The sequence below is a fragment of the Simochromis diagramma genome, unplaced genomic scaffold (genome assembly GCF_900408965.1).
Source record: "Simochromis diagramma unplaced genomic scaffold, fSimDia1.1 OVJJ01000510.1, whole genome shotgun sequence".
NCBI classification, from domain to species: Eukaryota; Metazoa; Chordata; class Actinopteri; order Cichliformes; family Cichlidae; genus Simochromis; species Simochromis diagramma.
In genome coordinates this window covers 3,983,334-3,997,916 of record NW_024387326.1, presented here as the reverse complement: position 1 = coordinate 3,997,916, position 14,583 = coordinate 3,983,334, and the positions used below count along the sequence as shown (strand labels likewise).

The 14,583-nt window shown below is 41.5% G+C and overlaps 2 protein-coding genes across 4 annotated transcripts in view; both read left to right on the top strand.

The window, feature by feature from the left end:
• Positions 1 to 1,329, top strand: part of myo15aa (myosin XVAa) — a 53,851-nt gene extending 52,522 nt beyond the window's left edge. The window contains exon 64 of the mRNA XM_040006110.1: positions 501 to 1,329. Within this exon, the coding sequence (XP_039862044.1) occupies positions 501 to 602 (102 nt within the window). The 3' untranslated portion in view covers positions 603 to 1,329. The remainder of the gene's footprint in view (positions 1 to 500) is intronic.
• Positions 1,330 to 1,810: 481 nt separating this feature from the next.
• The window catches only part of llgl1 (LLGL scribble cell polarity complex component 1), a 35,399-nt gene continuing 22,626 nt past the window's right edge, over positions 1,811 to 14,583 (top strand). Inside the window, exons 1-2 of one of the 3 annotated variants that reach the window (XM_040006115.1) lie at positions 1,811 to 2,285; positions 6,235 to 6,332. In XM_040006115.1, coding sequence (XP_039862049.1) covers positions 2,205 to 2,285; positions 6,235 to 6,332 — 179 coding nt within the window. In that variant the 5' untranslated portion in view covers positions 1,811 to 2,204. The remainder of the gene's footprint in view (positions 2,286 to 6,234; positions 6,333 to 14,583) is intronic. The other 2 variants (XM_040006114.1, XM_040006116.1) reach the window with 2 other exon arrangements.

Genomic DNA, 14,583 nt, shown 5'->3' with positions numbered 1-14,583 from the left:
TGATTTTTATACGCAGTACCCCATTTGCGAAAATCTTTCGCAGTCAACGACAGCTTGAAGTCTACAACCCAGGGTCATCACCAAATGCTTAGTTTTCTCTCTTGAGATGCTCCCCCAGGCTTTTACTCCAACCACATTCAGTTGCTGCTTATTTGTGGGTCTCTGCCTTCAGTTTTGCATTTGAAAACTGAAGAGCATGCTTTATTGGTTTCAGAAAGATATCCCATTTCTTTGCCTTGAGAAACTTTTGGGTTGCTTTTGCAGTTAATGTGTTATAATCTGCAGTTTGAATCTGCATCAATCTGAAAGTCTGGACTTCAATCAAATATTGATTAATTTAAAATTCACTCTGATGGTGTACACAAGCAAAATTACAAAAGGAAAAAGTGTCCACAAACTTTTGCCCCTTTCGCCCCTAACTGTACCACTGTGCAGTCTATATTCACTCTTCATCTTAAGTCCAGTGTTGTTTCTTTAAGGGTCTATATGATGTTTTCCAGGGCCTGGAGCTGTGCCGAGTCATCGCCATGCACGTGGAGAACATGCTGTCAGTCAGAGAGAAGAGACTCACATTGCCACCAAGTGAAATCACCCTGCTATAGCACAAACACGAGGATGACATATACATAGAAATCACAGTTTATGCCTTAAAAATGTACTCTACCTCTATTCGTAAGACAGGTTATTTTTGTATGTAAAGGCACTGTTATGTAAGTTGATAACTTGTTTATTGTGATGATTTTGAAAAAGTGCTTTTCCATTATGGCCATGAAAATGTTATTTTTTCTTAATTGATCAGCTGTTTTCTTAATGAATGATTTGGCACATAAAATGTCATTCATGTCAGTCACATTCTAGTTTTAGGAGAAACTTGAATGAATGCCTTAATCTTTAATGTTTATAGTTTTACATAATCATCCAGAAATGTTTAAGATCTTGTCCAATATAACTATAAGGGTTAATGTCTCCTTGTTTCCATGCCCCCTCTTTAGAAGAATAGCATGATTTGCTTTGTTCTTGGGACAACATTAATTTAGTGTAATGGTGGCGCCAGTTTATTGCTGTATAACAAACAAACCCTTATAACCTCATCTTGGTTTTGACATTAATGGAAACTTTTGGTTTGATAGGATAAAGAACTTTTTCTGACACATCTCTTATTCTCTGCTTTGCCAAGGGGCAAAGTCTTTTTGGCACATAAGCTTTGAGGCCACATCACTAAGAGTTTGCACTAACTTAAATATTTTATTTTTACAATTAATTTTTTTGCAAATAGCAGTTTTACATAATTATTGCATGTGAATAATAAATTAAAGCTTTAGTATAACAGTAGTGGTGTGTGAGTACTTTATTTTTTTTTAGCAAATACACAGCAATGTATATGAGTTAGGTGGAATTAAAGAGTATGGAAAATCATTGGTGAATACAATACTACTAATAAAAAAAAACAACTAGTAAAATATAATTAAAATAAAATATATGCTAATTATAACCTTCAATTAATGGTCAGAGTTACCATTCTTTTCATGTTTTTCTTCCTAAACAGGACGTATAATCATGTTTGAAGTAGTCATTCAAACATGATTGAATCTGTCTGCTTCCATTATTTATCTTAAACCCAGTTTTTGACATCTTAAAAAAACAAATTTACAATAGTTAAGGTAAAATATTTACATTTTCTCCACAGTTTCGAGTGAGAAAAGTTAGCCGTTATTGGCTATTTAATCTCTGGCCGTTCCATTTTGTTTAAAGGAACTCCCAGTTGTCGCAGTGTACAAACTCAAGCAGCTGGGACATACCGCCGGTGTACCCTGTGCTACAAACCGAGCATCCGTCTCGCGAGCCCTTGGTTGTGTAGGCGTTGCTGAGTAATTGCTCGCAGATTTCCTCGTCCCTATTGGTTACCAATAACGGGATCCGTGTGAACCGGGAAGAGGAGGGAAGGGGGGGGGGGCTGCTGTGGTCAAACCCACCAGGACCTAAACAGCACCAGGAGGGAGAGGAGGGAGGAGAGCCGCAGCAGAGGCAGTAGTGGCAGTAGTGTTGTACCCCCGCTTTCAGCCTGCATGGGCTAGTCCGTTAGCTAGCTTAGCATCTTCCGACTGCGCCGAACCGCCTCTAGTCCCGCCGAGAAGCTCGGGTTGATACCTCCGTGTTACCCTCTCTGTCCCCTCGGTCCTGCCTCCCCCGTGACCGGCTTGAAGATGATGAAGTTTAGGTTTCGTCGGCAGGGCACCGACCCGCAGAGAGAGAAGATAAAACAGGAGCTTTTCGCCTTCAACAAGGTAAAGTAACGGGACAAGAGGAAAGAGAGGGAGATGGTATTCCTCCTCTCTCCTGGTTCCCCTAAACTAACAGACTTATTTTTTAAGTATGGATATATAAAAAAGCCAGTACTTTGCAGCTGAAGTCCGGCCACTCCTCTTGCGCTTGCTGTTTTCTGTCCTACTTCGCGGACAGAAAAACAGATTAGCTGTGAAGTGCGGGTGGTGTGTTTGCAGGGCGCTTTGTTGATGTGTGTTTAGTGGCTGTTGAGTTGTTTTCACGGCGTGTTAATTACCCCTCACCCAAACCAGGACCTCGCTCAAAGTGAGCACCGAGCAGCAATCAAGGAAAACTGTAGCGCTAATATTGCTGTAATTAACCAGCAACAGAGGATTGTGTGGGTGTTGGGGATTATCAGCATGCAGATTAACGGGATTAAATTACAATACATGCTTTTCCAGCAGTTTGATGCTTCGTGTGGTGTGACCCATCTGTCATGCAATGAGCAGGGGTGTCTCTCAGCGTGATGGCACTTTTTACTCCTCTCGTCTGGTTTTAGTAGAAGCTGCCAGAACTCTGCGAGCAGGTTTTTTTTTTTTTTTTTTTTTTTTTTTAAATCTCTGCTGCTTTTTGTTATGCAGAGTCCTCATACCCCTTGTTCCAGTTCTTGGGGGTCTTTGGGTGCAGCCACGAGTGTCAGGTTTCATGCTGGCATCACATCCACATGGATATGAACCAGTTCATGTACAGTAAATCTGAGCGTCCTGTGGTAACATTCAGTGGTGGTGATGGTGGGTTTCCCCTCTGGACAGTCAATGTAAGAGCTCATTTCAGTTCCACTTTCAGTCTAAGCTGAATCTTGTCACCCAGATCACTGTTGCTCCGCCGGTGGGAACATAAAAGCAGCTTGCACCACCCAGATCTGTGGAATGTACTGATAATTCTGCATATCCAGTGTCAGCTGTAGTAACTTACCTAACAGGTTGTTTCTAAGCTCATACTGAGCACTGCAGTGGCCTTGAACTCAGGTTAGATGAAGGCATGGTCTGCATGCTGTGTCTCAGAAAGTGTCCCAGAGAGCCGGGCTGTCTGAACCTTTTAAATGTTAAAAGAATCAAGTTTGTCCTGCACGCTGGATGTGATAATGACATTAACCCTTCTCAGCAGGATTGTTTAGGACTGCGGTGCAAACAACACGATGATGACTGATGATCGTTAAGAATCAGCACTACAGTAGATTTATTTCTCCAGAATTAAGTACTTCAAGTTGACTTGCACTCTGAAGTAAAAAGAGTCCTCTTTTAAGCCATTTTAGCAAATGAAAGAATAAGTAATATAAAAAAACATGAACCAGCGCATGTCCTGGAAAATATTAATCAGCCTTTCGTGGCTCCTAGAGTCGTACTTGCATGACCTTGCAGACTTGGGTAACCTCAGTTGTCTGAGTAGCATGAATGAGATTGCTCACTGTGGCCAGCACAGTGACATGAGCGCTTTGACAAACTGTCCTTACACCATCCCGCCTCAGTATCTGCATTCCAGTCGAGGCCCTCATTGAGTTTGCCATTGAACGGTTTTAGATTGTGGCTTTCCTTAGAGCCACAGCAAATAGTCGATTTGTCAGCTGGTGGATCTGACTGAAAATTAATCAGCAAGCATCTCTTTTGGTAATAGAATGATCAGGTGTTTGTTTTGTTCATTTAATTTAGTTATGGGATAAAACAACTCTCACAAATTTGAAAGTAATTGCTCTTGTTAACTTCTCAAAAATGAGGTGTGATCAGTTATTGTTTTTTTTTTTTCTTTGTTTTTCTGTTACTTATTCCTGATGATATCCTATGTAGAAGTAAGCTTTTGTGTGAATGTGGCTCAGGCGGGCAAAAACTCCAGAGCAATCAGTTTGACATCATTGTTGCCGTTACACAGCTATCAGAAATGTGTTGACGAGAGTGATTTAACGAGAGTTGGTGTAGTGCCGAGTCATATCTGATAAATATATTTTGTATTATGACTAACCAAACGAGACATCTGAGAGAATCGCCCACTAGATAAATGCCTTTGTGGTAGGAGAGTACAGTTAGGGCCATTATTTGTTGGACAAAGACATCATTTTCTGTTGTAGTTTTTCTTCCATACACCATCACAGAGGATTTAAAATCAAACAACCGGGATGTGATTGAAGTGCAGACTTTCAGGGTCATTTTAATAGGTTCAACAAAAGTGCCGCGTTAACTATTTAGAATTCACAGCCATATTTATTCACAGTCATCCATTTTTAGAGACTGGAAATAAATTGAAAAAAATGAAGGATTTAAGGAATCCATGGAGATCATGAAATGCTACGTTTCCCACCATGAGACGCTCTCCTCGGCCTCTGCTGCAGCCAGCTTCAGTTCCTGCTTGTTCGAGGGTCTCTCTTCCTTCAGTAACTAAAATGACATGCTCTGTTGGGATGAGATCAGTTGATATTTATTTTCCTTGACAAACTCTTGGGATGCTTTTGCAGTCTGCTTTGAGTCATTAACTGTCTTCACTGTGAAGTACCATCTGGTCAGTTTTCAGCTAGATCTGAGCAGAGGCTCTGGTCCTGTACATGTCACAGTTCATCCTGCTGTTTCTGTCAGACTAGACTGTGGCGATGATGCACCTCCCTTCCAAAGGAGTGTTCTTGTTGCTCGGTTAGATGTTGAAAGTAGTTCTGTCATGAAACATTTTAGTTGTCTTCTGTGGTCTTTGAGGCCTTTTGGCTTTTCTAAGTATGTGTCAGATTGTTTGGTCACTTCTAAAGTTTTTGCTGTTTCTCTAATTGGTTTATTTTACTTTTTCAGCTTTCTCCTTCACTTGCACTGACATCTCTATTTATCTCTTACCCATAATTCCAATAAACAGGTACCAAATGGGACATCAACTACTGATCTTTTATCTGCTATTTTGTTATGGAATAATGAGGGAACAGGCTTCACCTGGCCATCCAATTAATTTGGACTCTCTGAAAATGAGGGACTGTGTATAAAACTTACTGTAATCCATAAACAGTTAATGCAACACTTTTGTTAAACACCTTGAAAAGAAAACTGAAAGTCTACACTTGAATCATATCTTCTTTGAGTTGTAAAGAGGCCAAAGCTGCAAAAATGTTGTCTTTGTTCAAATACTTACAGACCTCACAGTTTTTAGGTGGGGAGACACTTAAACAGCTTATGTTCATGTTAGCCGAATGATGGTTCTTTGTTTGAATCTCTGATGAAAGTCCATGGACTGTTTGTTTTGCTGTAACACACACACACACACACACACACACACTTTTGTAATGTTTGGCAGCAGCTGCCAGACTGTCACAGACGTTGTCTCTCTTCAGGAGGGTTGCTTTGATGTGACTGTGTTTGTGTGATAGAGACAGATCGCACTGCACCGGCACTTTAAAGACAGAAGGAGTTAATGTTTTACGTTATGTCTGAGTTCAAGCAAACAGCCAGGCTCAGTTTTTTCAGTTAGCCATGCCGAAACCTCAAAGACCTCCACAACCTGTTTTTAAACCAGTTTTAGGTGTCTCTCTACTGGTTTCTGTTCCCTTTTTCTTTGTTGACATAAACACTTCTCCAGCTGTCTCACCATCTCCTGACATGGGCTTGGAGAGAAAAAAGCTGAGATTTTATTTCAACCCAATTTAACAAGGTCTGCAGCACATTACAATAAAGCAATGCTGCTGCCATCAGTACTTTTTAAACTACTTTCCTGTAACTTTATTAAGGGAGTCCTCCCTTTTAGACGCCTCGCTGACTATATTCAGCGAGTCTGACGAGCAGAAAATGACACGCAAACTGTCAGACAGAACTGGGTGCATTTATGGAGGAAAGTCTGGAAAAATAAATGCAAGTGTACTTGTTGTTGTATTTCTTGTGGCATTTGATAAATCTGTCTCATCAGTTTGTCTTCTCTACCCTTTCTCTGCCTGGCTTTCTCTCACAGACTGTGGAGCATGGGTTCCCCCATCAGCCCAGTGCTTTGGCCTTTGACCCCAAGTTGCAGCTCATGGCCATCGGGACAAAGTCAGGAGCCATCAAAATGTATCCTTCTGTCAGTGAGCTCATGCATCTGCAGAAGTTGTTTTGGGGGCTTGGTAAGGATTGACATTTTCGAATAAGAAACCTCAGAAGGGCAAGAAACAACAGCATCACACTTTTTAAATGAATACATCGCATTAGACTAGATTAACAGATCATATTGTAGTCCAAGTCTCAAAGTGGTCATGCTGTATTAGTCAAGGCATGCATACTACAAGTGATCTAACACAAAGCTGAGGTGACTGACTTGTGTTTGTGTCAAACAGATTATAATTTATCATATTTTAGGTTGTGTCATGAAGCTGATAAAGATTTTGGGGACAGGAAAAGATCTAGGAGTACCTCGGATAAGATTACAGAGACTGTTTCTTTTTCACTGCTGTCAGTTTACATCTTTTGAAGTGCTGCTCTGCTTATCTCGCTGCAGTGCAGATACCGTTTTGCTTTAGCTGTGGGTTTGTGGCAGAAGTGTTTCATGGATGTGTCTTTTTTTTCATGCTCTTTAGTGAAAATGCACATGTTGTGGGATGACAGCTAGTCATTCCTTCAGCTGCTGTTATTGCACCAGGTCTACAGTGATCATACTCTTCATTGCTTTTCAATAGAACTATATCTTATGGTCTGTCTTTCTCAAGCTCCACTTTTTGGCTTTTTTTTTTTTTTTTTTTAAATGTGGAGGAATGTCTGATCAGTCAGGATTTGCAGAAGAGCTGTTTACATAACATCAGTTTGGTAGAAGTGTGTGTGGGTGGGTGGGTGGACCAGTGTGTCTCTAGATTTTCATGTTCCATGTTTTTGTTTTTGTTTTTGTTTTTAAGTTGTGACATTAGTCACATATATTTACCACGCCAACTGTGTTTCTAGAAAGAAGCCTACCATGTGACGCAGCCTGTGACCAGAGAGGTTGTGAAGAAACCCTCAATTTTACTATAATTATTTCTCTAAATAACTGACATTTTACTTGCACTCACATTCTGACAAGTGGGTTATAAGATATGATTGAAATGGGGTGGGGGGGGGGGGGGGGTTATTTACCATCAGTAGCATCATCTGGTCACATGTACTTGCATCCCCAAGTAAGTTGCTGGCGAAAAATGTCATCACAGCCAAAAGGATGGTCAACCAGAAGTATGAGAATGACACAAAGCCTGGAAAAGAAAAACTGATAAACAACATCATCTTTGTTGCAACAGAATTTAGATGCTTGAAGAGGATTTCATCCTCAGAGGCTTAGAATACCTTAAATGCATTTCTTGGTGTGCGGTCAGTGGGGGAATCTTAACCCCCCGACCCAGGGAGTGGCAGTGCGACGTTCACTCTGTTTGAGTAATGCCGGATGAGCCGAGTGAAGCTGTGCTGGGAATCTGTATCGGGTTTGGCTCATGATATGCATTATGACAAAGCCATAATCTGGCTCAGTGTGTCGGTTGTGTCAGAAATTCCAGCAGCTCTGAGGCTAGTGCTTCATCCACACCAGCAGCTCCGTGACATGTTGTTGATGTCTGTTATCTCTGTGGCATTCAACTCTGCCGTATTTACGCCGCAGCTTCTAGAGCGAGTAGCAGTCTGCTGCTGCGGTGTTGTATTCAGGATTGCCCAGAGTTGGGCTTTCCTCCTTTTCATCGATCAGACAGGTGAACTTCACCAGAGTAAGACCTTAGGTGGAAAACGAAAAGCTGGGATATGTTAAAACTTGCATTAAAGGTGTTTCTGCACAGATTATAGTGTGTGTGTGTGTGAGTGTGAGTGAAGGGAGGCTGCCGGCTGTGTGTGCATTATGCTGGAGAATCGACTCTTTCACATTCAGATGGGAGGAGAGAGAGAGAGAGAGACTGGTGGTACCAGGCACTTGCACTGCAGAGAGGGATGGATCGAGGGGGGGAATGGTGAGATGGAGATAAACGGCAGCAGTGAAGACAAGGGAGTGTGAAACAGACAGTGGGGGGAGGCAAAAATAACTCCAGTCCACGGCTAAATGTCTGTATCTAGCAAAACTAACCTGCCATCACCCTGCCTTTTAACAAGATTCCAGCTGCTGGAGAACATTTTCCTACATTGCATTAGAACTTCAGCCTGTGGCTCAGGACCACCTAAAGCTGGTTAACTTTCCCAGGTAGTTACACGAGACACTGTTTTAGAGGGCTGGACCAATAAGCTAATAAAGAGATAAAATTAATATTGAGGTCAGCTTTTGGTGCAGTCCTCTACAACATCCCAGTTTCTCATGTGGCCCCTTGGGGAATTAATTGCCGACCCCTGAGCTAAAGTTGTAAGTTGTTTAAAAAAAGTTTTATGGTGCCCAAATCTGAGAGTTCTCCTAAACGTAATAAAACTAAACACTTGATGGCAGTGAGATGTTTGTTTTTTCCCTTGGAAGAATGTTTATCACAAAGGGCTGCAGCTAATGATTTTCACTGATTAAGGGTTATTATATTAAGCTGATGGAGTTACAGTAATGTGGCAGCTGTGACTTTTGGTGTTGGATGACGTTTGATCTTCAGTAGAGATTCTTAAAATGAGGGGTCACAGAAAACTTGGCCAACCCGCTGGCTAATCACTGCTTTCCATTCAAGCAAGAGGAAAAAAGAGCCAAACCATACACTACAAGGACAAAAGTATTGGGCCACACCTCAGTCTTTGAATTCAGGTGTTTTCAGTTTCGTTGCCACAGGTGTATAAATTCAATCACCCAAGTCATGCAGTCTGGCTTTACAAACATTTGTGAAAGAATGGGTGGTTCTTAAGAGCTCGCTGAATTTGAGTGTGGTGTTTTAATAGTGTAGGTTTAGTTGTAAATGCTTTTATTTAGACCGTGAGAAACTGAGCAGGAGCTTTTTTTTGTGTGGAGGTGAAACACCATGTCCAGCTGGTATTTTTTTTTTTTTTTAACAAAGTGGCAGGTTAATTATTTGTAGATTTCCATCTGGTGGTGTTCCTATCTATAGATCCACCACATTTGGTATCAATAAGAACAATGTGAGAACAGCAGCACCAGCTTCCTTAGGTTTGTTGTTTTTCGTGAGTGTCCTGTTGTCTTTGAGTCTCAGCCTCCGGTCATCTGCATCTTGTTTTCTGTTTGATTTTAACTGCGTGTCTAAGATCTGGTTTCTTCAGAGAATTATGAGTGAAACAAACTGCTGTTTACTAATGAATACACTGGTGTTAAGGTCATCTTATGGTTTTCCCCAGAAATTCTTCATTTCCCCAAATCTCTGTAGACACTACAGGGATCTGCATGACACTTTGAGCCACAACAGCCACTTTAGTGGGAAATTCATTGGAATTTCCCTTTAATCTCTCAAAGCCTACTACTTGTTTGTTTTAACATTTACAGTGATATACAACAAATAATAAACTTGGAAGAAAGCAACACAGTTTTATTCCACTTCCGAATTCAAGGTTGGGGGTAAACTAGACAGACAAGCAGTGAGAATGAGTTTCAGGTTTGTGTATGTGAGTGAGTGTCCACATTCCTTATTAATCTGACAGGCTCACTGACTTTGGTTTGACCTAGAAGTGGTTGCCAGCATACCTGTACTGTAGTACACATTCACAGCCCTGTAGAGCCAGATGTGCAGTCCTGCTTTCTGACGCTGATGCCTGAACTGTGCAGAGAGCGTGCTGAGTAGTAGGACTAGAGAGTATTCACAAAAGAAGAGTAGAAAATTGCTAAATTTGAGGTACTCGTTTCATTTGAACTCATGCTCTCCGTCCTGGCACCACGTCTCCTCCTCTCCTCTTGTTCACATTCAGCCTCTCGTTCAAGTTTCTCACTTGCTCCCTCTCCTTTTCTCCTGCTCTCGTTCTGTGTTTATAAAGGCAGGGTCATATTACACCCTCAGAGTTTCTGCTTCGACCACAGACTGGGGCTCAGCAGAGGGAAGGGGACAATGTAGTGTGGAGGGGTTTTTTCTGTTGGTTTTTTCCCCCCCCCCTATCATCTGTGGGGGTGGTGGGGCGACTTAGGAGTCTGTCTCCTGTCATGGAATGCATGTTGCGTTGCCCTGGGTTAACCCTCCCTCATTGTGTGTGTGCGTGTGTGCAGATCGGGTGAGTAAGAGCTTTGTTGCTGAGTCGAGTCTTAATAAAGGGCGCTTTTGAAATGGTTTCCAAGACGACCATTGCAGTTGCCTGGGATGAGAAGTACTTGCACACTGGAGGGGTTTAAAAGTCTGCAGCTAAGCACATCAGACATTAGAGTTTGGTGGTAAGAAATGCATCGGTTAAGGGTAAAAAGGTCAGAAAATGCTGCCTACAGTATTACAGAACCTCTTTGCGATGAACACATTTATTTCAGAATGACAAGTCAGGGCTCTGATTACTTCTAGACAATGTGGTACGTGCTCAGTCGCACAGACACTCTGACCATTAATCAAAAGGACCGGCCATCCAGCAGCCAGGACGAGCTAATATTTACACACTCGGGCAGCAGAGCTTTGATCTGTGTGTTTGTGAGTGTGCTCCAGCTGATGGCTCTGCGTCTGTCTCGCTGACATCCTGCTGGTCAATTGCCTGTTGTTGTTCTGATTCATCAGTTCCTATCTGACACTTTATATTTGCATCTTTATTCAGTATTTTTATCTGTACTGAAGTCACCATAGTCCAGCTTAGTTTAGACCACAGGGTTGTTCACTGATTTTTTTTTTTTTTTTCTTTTTTCGGGAATTCAAGAGAAATCTGTCTTTAACACCATGAGTCATGCACTGTTGCAATGTCACACTGACTGGATTTAAAAAAAAAAAAAAAAAAAAAAAATCCCTGTTTTCTTAATTTCTTCTCATGATGAGTTGATTTTATTCTGACAGCTGTTTTAGTTTAATGCGAGTGCTCGTGTCTGTGTAGTTGGCGGTGAAAACGGTGCATTTCCTTTGTGCTTGTTGGTGCCATCAGTTTCCCTTCTAATTGTAGTACAGCTTCAGCTTCTCCTGCCATTTCCCCATCATCAGTCTCCAGCTTTTGATCAAGTTATATGCATTTGTGTTTTTATGCACAACTGTGTGGTCTGTGTTGCAGGGGAGTCTGCAGAGAGGGTATACCATTTTATGTAAGCTGCATTATTTTTGTTTGTGTTGAACAAATCAATGCAAGTATTCATTGGTATAGTTGAGATCAAGTTAGACTTTGATTTAATCTGGAACACTCCTCCTATCCTTTACCTCCTACCTTCTCCTCCCCCGATCACCCACACACAGCCTACTCTCTGCTTGCTTATACGGATGTCTTATAAAGTACTTTTCTCTCTACAATATTTTTAGTTTCTCCCTCCTCCTATCATACTTTTGTCTTTGTTTTTTCTTTTTCACTTTCTGTGTCACTTGGTTTCCCGACTATTCCTAGCTCCTCATTGATATTCCTGAAGAATTGCAGGACCTTTTAACCCCACCCCTTCTGCTCTCTCTGCCTTCACCCTCCTCACGCCTCATTCTCTGCTTTTAGTCCCTGCCTGCTTCCTCACCCCTTTTACACCCACACACATGAATTAATGTGCACACACTCGCTCGCCCAGTTGGCAACAAGTTGCAGGAGTCTGTCTGCGGGGATAAAGACTGTGCGGGCTTACCAAGTAGAGCAGATTGGATGGGTTGTATAATAGAGTTGAGGCATGAAAAAGAAAACATTTATCTGAACTGACAAATCAAAGTTGTCTGATTTGCTGAATGAGCAGGGTAAGGTGACTGAATTAAAGAGAGCATTATGGCAGCATTAGCTACTTGGTAGCTTTACTTTGAGTTGTATTTGTTAGCCATTACCTTCCAGTGTTACTGGCTCTGGCATTGCAGATAATAAACCTGTTAAAGCTATGTTTACATCTTTACATAAATAACACTCAAAGCACAATTTTTATTAATTTTTTTAAAATTTCCTTTCCTTTTTTGTTTTTTGTTTTTTTGTGAATTAATCGGCAGCTATGCTTCTGGGTTTGAGGCTGTAATTTCAGCAAAAAGAAAAAAAAAAAGACTAATGACAACATTAACATGCCCATAGTCACTACAGGGAGTGCAGAATTATTAGGCAAATGAGTATTTTGTCCACATCATCCTCTTCATGCATGTTGTCGTACTCCAAGCTGTATAGGCTCGAAAGCCTACTACCAATTAAGCATATTAGGTGATGTGCATCTCTGTAATGAGAAGGGGTGTGGTCTAATGACATCAACACCCTATATCAGGTGTGCATAATTATTAGGCAACGTCCTTTCCTTTGGCAAAATGGGTCAAAAGAAGGACTTGACAGGCTCAGAAAAGTCAAAAATAGTGAGATATCTTGCAGAGGGATGCAGCAGTCTCAAAATTGCAAAGCTTCTGAAGCGTGATCATCGAACAATCAAGCGTTTCATTCAAAATAGTCAACAGGGTCGCAAGAAGCGTGTGGAAAAACCAAGGCGCAAAATAACTGCCCATGAACTGAGAAAAGTCAAGCGTGCAGCTGCCAAGATGCCACTTGCCACCAGTTTGGCCATATTTCAGAGCTGCAACATCACTGGAGTGCCCAAAAGCACAAGGTGTGCAATACTCAGAGACATGGCCAAGGTAAGAAAGGCTGAAAGACGACCACCACTGAACAAGACACACAAGCTGAAACGTCAAGACTGGGCCAAGAAATATCTCAAGACTGGTTTTTCTAAGGTTTTATGGACTGATGAAATGAGAGTGAGTCTTGATGGGCCAGATGGATGGGCCCGTGGCTGGATTGGTAAAGGGCAGAGAGCTCCAGTCCGACTCAGACGCCAGCAAGGTGGAGGTGGAGTACTGGTTTGGGCTGGTATCATCAAAGATGAGCTTGTGGGGCCTTTTCGGGTTGAGGATGGAGTCAAGCTCAACTCTCAGTCCTACTGCCAGTTTCTGGAAGACACCTTCTTCAAGCAGTGGTACAGGAAGAAGTCTGCATCCTTCAAGAAAAACATGATTTTCATGCAGGACAATGCTCCATCACACGCGTCCAAGTACTCCACAGCGTGGCTGGCAAGAAAGGGTATAAAAGAAGAAAAACTAATGACATGGCCACCTTGTTCACCTGATCTGAACCCCATTGAGAACCTGTGGTCCATCATCAAATGTGAGATTTACAAGGAGGGAAAACAGTACACCTCTCTGAACAGTGTCTGGGAGGCTGTGGTTGCTGCTGCACGCAATGTTGATGGTGAACAGATCAAAACACTGACAGAATCCATGGATGGCAGGCTTTTGAGTGTCCTTGCAAAGAAAGGTGGCTATATTGGTCGCTGATTTGTTTTTGTTTTGTTTTTGAATGTCAGAAATGTATATTTGTGAATGTGGAGATGTTATATTGGTTTCACTGGTGAAAATAACTAATTGAAATGGGTATATATTTTTTTTGTTAAGTTGCCTAATAATTATGCACAGTAATAGTCACCTGCACACACAGATATTCCCCTAAAATAGCTAAAACTAAAAACAAACTAAAAACTACTTCCAAAAACATTCAGCTTTGATATTAATGAATTATTTGGGTTCATTGAGAACATGGTTGTTGTTCAATAATAAAATTATTCCTCAAAAATACAACTTGCCTAATAATTCTGCACTCCCTGTATGTCCGAAATCAGGTGTTATTTACAACAGAGTAGTGTAAAGTTTCAGTCAGTGTACTGCAAACCTGGTGACCTGCATCACCTAAACATCAGGAATTGTACAATTTTTAGTTAAGTTTGTTTTAGGTTTTCTGTACGTTAGCTTTGCTAATGTATCTTGTTGGCTTTTGCCTTAAACTTGCGTTCTTTTTAAAGGTGGTGGTGGGATTGTTGCAAAACAAAAACCCTCAATATGTTGTACATATAAATAACATCCTTTTCTATTTCTCTTTGATGTTACTTTTAGTAGAGGGTTTTCTCTAGCTAGATGTGGCTTAGGTAGAAATACTCTACTCGAATTGCTGGACTTGTGCTGTTTGTTCCTGCTAATGATGTTATTTTGTTCAGCTGATCTTCTTGGGACCATTAATGTTTGCAGTGTTAAAATAAACCGTGTACTGTTTTGTAGTGATTCTCCAATGTACATGTCCATCCACTCCTTCAGGTTTGACTGCCTCGGTGTGACAGAACGTGCACTGAGGGGGCTGCACAGAAAGGGGAGTGTGGGAAGTGGAGAGGTACTAGCAGAGGGAAAGGATGCAAATGAGACAAGATTGTTTCTCTAGTGGGTGGGTGGAGTTGTTTGGCTTGTCTTGTTGTAGACTTTTGCCAGACGTCTGAAGAGTTTGTGCATGTGTTGCTATGCATGTAGGGAGGTGAAGG